Genomic DNA, 7983 nt, shown 5'->3' with positions numbered 1-7983 from the left:
GCTCCGGAATCAGCTGTCGACAAACCGCCGGTGGCGGCAGAGCAGAGGCAGTCGTAAAGGTGCTTCATATGAACATAGAGGTCAGGTGTACTGAAGTTTCTCACACTTTACAGGTGAGGCTAATGGAGGTTAACTCACTGTTAGCTTGTGTTTGTTAGCTGTAGCCTGTTGTTCTATGAAGAAAATCAAATCTGTGTTGTAGAAAAACAGTAGCAGCTAATGGTAGCTAGTAGACATGAATCAGCTCCACGCGAACACTCTTAACATTTCGGCTGGTTGTTTACTACAAATGTCTGATTAATTTACAAACTATCAATGCATTTGTGTGGATAAAAGCAACATCTGTGTATAAGTGACGCAGCTCGAGGCTAGCTTTGAAGCAGGTTGTTTACACTCTGTTTGAGGTTGTTCAGTGTCTTTCTGTACTGTATTTTTTTTACCCGGGATGTTTCTGCCCAGGCAGCATGAACTCCCTCCCAGGAAGGGCCGCTTTGTGTCTGTGCCGACGCGCGGCGGCAGCGGGGGGAATGAGGGTGCTGGCCGCCTCTCCGTGTCACCTCGCCGGCAGACTGCAGGCTGACAGGGCCGCCCTGCAGGCTGTGCGGGTCTGCCACTCAGAGGCGAACAAAAAAGGCAGTGTGTACACCAGGAAGAGGGGCTACGACATCACCAGGAACCCCCACATGAACAAGGTGAACTCATCACTGCACATGTGAATATAGTAAACAAAACTGCACGAATTTATCTCAGGGTGAGGATGGTGGCTCACATTATGTAATCTGTATTAATCTCAGGTTACTGCATGTAAACAGGCCCGCATATGTACGGATGATTTTATTTAAAACTCAAATATTTGTTCTTCAAACACTGAATCAAGTTGAAGAATCCAACATTAATGGAGGGAAACGCACTGAAGCAGGACTAATGTCACAGTAAAACTGAAAATGTTACTTTTTTTATTCACACAACACAGCTGAAAGAGGGTCTTACCTTTAGAAAACACAAACATGTCTTGGTCTGTCTTACAGATATTGAGCTAAACTTGTTGTGGTAGTATCTGAGAGTCCTTCCCCACCAACACCCTGAGCGTCAACATGGCATGCCATATTATTTTCAAGCCTAAAATTTTGTAATTTCTCAACATAAGATGATTTTTGTCTTAAACCCCTGCAAAAACAGCAAGGGGTGATGAGCATTGCTACAAGGAATGCTAGGCCTTTTATTAAGTTTTTAATAATTTCCATCAAACTACAGTTAGGTCTCTGAATCTCAGCACAGAATGATTTGTTAAGGCTCATTTGTGTTTATAACAAGTTAAATGTTATGATGAAGATGTTGCAGGGTCTCTGCTTAAATACATTAATTTATCTAAAGTGTGTTTAAAGTAGTTGTGGAACAAAACTGCATGAATTTATCTCAGGGTGAGGATGGTGGCTCACATTATGTAATCTGTGTTAATCTCAGGTTACTGCATGTAAACAGGCCCGCATATGWACGGATGATTTTATTTAAAACTCAAATATTTGTTCTTCAAACATTGAATCAAGATGAATAATCCAACATTAATGGAGGGAAACGCACTGAAGCAGGACTAATGTCACAGTAAAACTGAAAATGTTACCTTTTTTATTCACACAACACAGCTGAAGAACACAAACATGTCCATAACTTGGTCTGTCTTACAGATATTGAGCTAAAATTTGTTGTTAGTATCTGAGAGTCCTTCCTCACCAACACCCTGAGCATCAACATGGCATGTGTGTAATATTATTTTCAAGCCTAAAATCTTGTAATTTCTCATCATAATTTGATATCTGTCTTAAACTCCTGCATAAACAACTAGTGGTGAAAGGAATGCTAGGCCTTTTATTTATTTTTTAAAAAAATTTCCATCAAACTACAGTTAGGTCTCTGAATCTCAGCACAGAATGATTTGTTAAGGCTCATTTGTGTTTATAACAGGTTAAATGTTATGATGAAGATGTTGCAGGATCTCTGCTTAAATACATTAATTTATCTAAAGTGTGTTTAAAGCAGTTGTGGAACAAAACTGTAATTTAAACCAATAAACTTGTGTTGTTAGTGCGTTAACTCATCTTTGTGTACAGACATGTCCTGCGTAGTGTGAGCTGTGATGTGAACTAACATAAACAGAGAAAACAAAGAAAAACAACAKAAAAGCCTCAGCTTTTAGAACTTTTGAAGAGCGAAAACCCATTTTCTATCTTTGCTATCATAACACATCATACATGAATTGAAATTCCACAACTGCTTGCATAAAAATTAGATACCCAGACATCTTGATGCAGTTTGTAATTTCTTGGACCTTAATAGCTCAAAGACAAGCAGAACTGCTGCAGCGGCTAAAGCCGATTTTATGGCATTTTGTTGATCAGTCAGCCAGTCTCAGTTCCTTCCACTGCACATGCAGTCAGCATTTATTCAAAGTTCAGATAGGAGCACAGTCAGGAAGAGGAGCCTCCCTTAGATATAAAAAAAAGTAGTTCAACATTTACGGCCTTACAGTAGGTTTTGTAGTAATGCAGTTCACAAAGTTTTGTTGTTTTCAGATCAATTTCCAGGTTTAAATAAGCCAGTATAAGGTGACACTGTTGCACTTCCACTGTTGGAAGTTAGCTCCAGTTCACGCTGACTTTCTGGAAACGTATCTAACAGTTCCAGTAAATTAACAAATGTCAGAGTTGGCACAGGTTCTTCTTTTCTTCATAGCAATAAAACTGTTTAATGGCCTCTGTAACCTCACACTTATAGTGATAAGATAAAGGTTAATTCAACAGCAGCTAGCACCTTTTTCTAATCCGCATTTTGTACTTTTTTTTTTAGCACTGAACCCTTATGAAGTCCAGGACTAAATTTCCCTCTGGGATCAATAAAGTTTTTTTGAATTTGAATTGAATAGAATTTGACTAAATCTAGTGTATGAAAAAGATGAAATATTAATATGAACAAACTGAAATCTAACAGATAAACGATTACAACTCTCTTATGCTGCGTTCACACCGAACGCGATTTCAGCTTCAAAATCGCAGCTAACGCTGAAGTTGGTCGCTTGTGCACTTTGAGGTCAGACYCAGGACAGSTCTTGAAGCGCTGCACGGCAACAGCCTCCCCGCCCCTCCCTCCTCTGTCGGGCTCTGTTTAATGTCGGACGAGGAAGTGGCTTTGCTTTATTTACAGAGAGCAAGAGCATGTCACGTTCATCAGATAATTAATTCATAATTAATTCACCAGATAATTCAGAATAGAGGCTCACAGCTCGCTTTCAGGACTATTTTTGTCCCGAGTCCAGTCTGATCGTCTGATGAGCTGCATTGGTGCGGATATCTCCTGTCAGGACACTGACTGCAGGCACTCAATTTCAGCTAAAGAGCTCCTCTCTGTCTGTTTCAGGTTAGTGGACATCATTCAGTAAACTGTCCCGTCAGGAAATATGTCCCTACGTCACACAGTGGAGTCTGTCTGATTGGTTGACGCGGCGCGTCGAGCTGCAAAAGTTCAGATTTTCTAACTTCAGCGATTTGCGCCTCAGCGCATCGAACGCTCAGATCGTTCAAATCGTTCAAATCGCGCTGCTCTAATCGCGCTTGAGGCGCCGCAGCACTTCCCGACGTTGATTGAAGAGCGTCCACCATAGACTTTGCATGTAAACCTGATGCTCCTGATGTTGAAATCGCGTTCGGTGTGAACGCACCATTAGAGCTGTTCCTATAATATTATAATCAGTTGTATTAAATTCATCATTGAGATGTAACAGGACAAATATGGACATAAGTCCACTGAGGATATCATTAATAACTTTCACCAGAGCTGTCTTTGTGCTGTGATGAACTCCAAACCCAGGCTGTTTCAGCTCATATTATTTCTGTTCAGATGTTCAAACAAATGATATGCAACTCTTTTCTCAAGAATTATTTTTTTAGATGAAATGAAGATTGAATAAATGTTTTCAGCTTAAAAAGTTGACTTTAGGGCCTTTTTACCAGTGTAGGAAAAATATGTGTTGTTCAAAATGGTATGTCTGAAACAGGAATCAACTGGATTTCTTCTTAAAAACTTTATTTTCAATCTTGTGACTCCAGTCAGGTTCACAGTACAGCACTCAGCAGTCAAACCTCAGTGTAAGGCCTTGGGCTCAAATCAAGAAAACCCAAACAAAGCAGCCCAGTCTATCCAGGCTGGATCTAACCAGAGACTCTGCAAGACACTAACAACTTCCTTCTACTATAATAATTGAACTGACCTTATAATGTACATCTCTTCCTGGTTACACCCATGGTCAGACATCAGAACGTAACTCATTTTGTTTAGACTAAAGAAAGAACACAAAATAACACACACACCAACTCTTATTCTGTTATGGCCTTAAAGCTGCAATGATCAGAAAGTATAAAATACAAAACTGCATCTAACATTCAATTAATCAGTTAGAAAATTTCCTTCACCAGCTCGCTATAATAACTCGACTCTCTTATTTTCTTTGATTGTAGTCACTGCAATATAAATAGACTTGCTGACACTGAAAAGTTTTCCATCCACATGTGAGCTGAGTTGTTACTTTAGGTTTCCTTTCAGTTGACTTTTTCTCTTCCTGTGCAGTGCTGATCGGGTTTATTACCCAGTTTCCTTCAGTTAGCCGTTTACTGGAACCTCGAGTTGTGCAGCTGCAGTGATACAGAATGAAATATCCAGCATCTTTCATCAAAATGGTTTTTAATGGGAGCTAATGCAGCTCATGTTACAGCAGCAGACAACACAGTTGTAAAAACCTTCTATCTAATTTCACATTATATTCTGCCAGTATGAATAATTCACAGAGACTGGGGTGAATCTATATACAAACTGAGGCCAGTTTACTCTCTTTGGGGAAACAAGGAGACAAAGCGAGGTGAGGAAAGAGAAGAGGAGCTGACGGGGGAGTGGGTTCAGGCTCCCACGTCATTGGACAGAATAAATAGCTTAAAGCTCACGCTCCCCCTGCAGAACCTGTTTGGGACACCTGCCAGTGCAACGACAGGGGAGCAGAACATCGTAATGCCAACCAGGAGGTTCTTTAACAGAATAAAGGCTCAGCTCCATGACAGCACTCAGTTCAAGTAATCTTTTTTTTTTCTCCTCCCCACACTTTAATTTTACGCTGTCATTTCATAACTGGTTCCCAGATTGATGGAGGGCTGATCTGACTATCAACACAATCCAGGGATTTAAACCACATCAGACCGTGATCCTGATGGAAACCAAGTTTGTTTGTAGCGGTCTAACTCATGTAAAAAATGTCCTAATTAGAAACGGCCCTTACAATAAAAACCTCTTTATTTGTGTGAGTCATAACATGAGTCAGTGTTGTCTGGGTTTCCTGCCTCTTTGTTTAGTTTTGGGGCCTTTAGTTCTACAGACTCCTCCCAGGAGTCACAGCATTATGTAACATGTCTCCTCCARGCTGCAGGGCATGGCGTTTACTTTGGAGGAGCGCTTACAGCTGGGTATTCACGGCCTGCTGCCCCCCTGCTTCCTCTCTCAGGACGTACAAGTGCTGCGGGTTGTGAAGAGCTACGAAACACGCACAAACCCCCTGGACAAGTGAGTCTTAGGCATTCCTAGCAAAACATTATCACACTGCAGATGTTCAATCAGTTCAGGCCGGCCCGCTTTCTGGGTTAATCCTCCTCAGCACGRCCCATCTGTTGTTCCTGCTTGTCTGTCTCATCATCTTATTATTCAGTGTGGGCACATTCAACAAGTATGCGTCCCTACAGGGACGTATGAAACTAGTGTTGTTGAGAACCATCTGCTAAATATATCTAACAAACCTGAGCGAATGAAGAGCTCCACACATCACCAGTGTAGCAAACATGACATTAGTTCATGCTTTCACATGTTTAAACTCCACTAATCCATGTGTTCTTCACACATGGATTAGGATTAAGATGGTTTTAAAACAGTTGAATTGTGAGACTTGGATTCACATCTGGCAGTTTTGGATTAGATGAGAGTCTGAGTCCAGCAGCAGTAATTTTCCGTTCTCAGCCTGGTGAGTAATCAGGAATTTAAAGACCTCATTGTCCCTTTATCATTATCTTAAGGKGGGTGCCCCGCCCTGTCAACAGACCTGATGGCCCGGCCAAACAAAATATGTGGTTTTCAAGATATTTCACTGAATGAGTTAAAACTAAATGTTTTCTTATGACATGCAGTCTGAATAATCTGGGTTTTGCTTTAGCAAAGATAATAAACAGAAATATTTACAGCACCTTCATAGTTGATTGAAACACAAAACCTTGTTCTGCTTGCTCTCAGGTACATCCTGCTGATGACGCTGCAGGACAGGAACGAGAAGCTGTTTTATCGTGTGCTGACCTCTGACATCGAGCAGTTCATGCCCATCGTCTACACTCCCACTGTTGGTCTGGCCTGTCAGCAGTACGGACTCGCCTTCAGGAGGCCGCGGTGAGATTAACCCCCATCTAATAATTAACTGAGTTTCTACTCATTGGTACTAAACTCACCTCTTTCCAAGGTCAACTTTTCCCTCACTGTTGACAGCTCCTTGGTTTCTCTTTCCTATCAAGGTCAAGAGTCTGGAGTACTCTGTCATCCTTCCTACCTTCAAATCACAGCTCAAAACTCATCTGTTCAAGTCCTGAGGCTTTTTTTTACTTGTTTTTAAATTTGACGTGTTTTTAATTTTTAATTTTTTTTACATTGTGATTTAATTTTCAGAGGTCTCTTTATCACCATCCATGACCGAGGACACATCGCCACCATGCTAAACTCCTGGCCTGAAGAAAACATCAAGGTAAAGCCAGCTCCTGATGTGTTACCGGCGCTCTGAAGTGCTGCTAACATATGTTTGATGCATCCAGGCCATCGTGGTGACGGACGGGGAGCGTATCCTCGGACTGGGCGACCTGGGCAGCTACGGGATGGGAATTCCCGTGGGGAAGCTGGCGCTCTACACGGCCTGCGGCGGGGTTCCTCCCCAGCAGTGTCTCCCTGTGCTGCTGGACGTCGGCACTGACAATCAGGTGAGGCTTTTATCAGCCGGGKCAGAACTTTAGAGTCTGTTTCAGATGAGCTCAGTGACTGAGTGGATTGACTCTGATTGTTTAATGACTTGTTTAATTRTTGTCCAGGCGCTGCTTGATGACCCTCTGTACATCGGACTGAAGCACAAGAGAATCAGAGGGAAGGAGTACGATGAGCTCATTGATGAGTTTATGCAGGCAGTGACGGACAAGTGAGTTCAAACAACCACAGACAAAAAAAAGATGTTTCTGTGAGTTCACTCTTTGATTCTGTTGCTTTACAGATACGGGATGAACTGCCTGATACAGTTTGAAGATTTTGCCAACAGCAATGCCTTTCGTATCCTRAACAAGTACAGGAATCGATACTGTACTTTTAATGACGACATCCAAGGTACTTTATTACTCACAGTGTAAAGCAGGGCTATTCAACTAAATAGCTCCGGGGGCCACAGTTACTGCAGGTCAACAGCTGAGGGGCCAAACATCCAGCAATTAGTTATTATGTAAATAAACCAAGTATTACAAAGATCTGTTACCTTTGAATTAGCTTATTTTGCTGCATTTAATAATGAATAAAACACACAGAACCCTATAATAGTAGTGAAAATTAAATATCATCAAAAACAAAAATAAAACATTTTGCCTCCTATTTAACACAAATATTTTGACATCTCTGACTTGCCAAATTTTTTAAACCAATTTTATTTTCACTTTCATCATTTTATTTTCAACTACTTGTAGTTTTAACTGTCTTGAGTGTTTATAGAAACGGTTTTCACCAGCTTGTAGCCAAGATTCTGACCTTTCTGTAGAAACCAAACATGTCTATGTTTAACTAAAATAATTTAGAGTAATTGTAAGGGTCAGCTTACACTTCTTATAACAAGGTTGTAAGAGTAATTTAATTAGCAAGGATCTCTTTTATTTTGGATAAACA

At 41.0% G+C, this 7983-nt stretch overlaps 1 protein-coding gene across 2 annotated transcripts in view; it reads left to right on the top strand.

Moving 5' to 3' along the window:
• The window catches only part of me3 (malic enzyme 3, NADP(+)-dependent, mitochondrial), a gene marked incomplete at its 3' end in the record, with an annotated part of 16462 nt that continues 8479 nt past the window's right edge, over positions 1-7983 (top strand). The window contains 8 exon segments of one of the 2 annotated variants that reach the window (XM_014017550.1): positions 1-113; positions 464-692; positions 5465-5598; positions 6316-6465; positions 6739-6814; positions 6882-7043; positions 7152-7255; positions 7328-7437. In XM_014017550.1, coding sequence (XP_013873004.1) covers positions 465-692; positions 5465-5598; positions 6316-6465; positions 6739-6814; positions 6882-7043; positions 7152-7255; positions 7328-7437 — 964 coding nt within the window. 2 annotated transcript variants of the gene reach the window in all.

Source organism: Austrofundulus limnaeus, unplaced genomic scaffold, assembly GCF_001266775.1.
Source record: "Austrofundulus limnaeus strain Quisiro unplaced genomic scaffold, Austrofundulus_limnaeus-1.0 Scaffold171, whole genome shotgun sequence".
Taxonomy (NCBI): Eukaryota; Metazoa; Chordata; class Actinopteri; order Cyprinodontiformes; family Rivulidae; genus Austrofundulus; species Austrofundulus limnaeus.
This window is presented reverse-complemented; position numbering and strand designations above follow the sequence as displayed.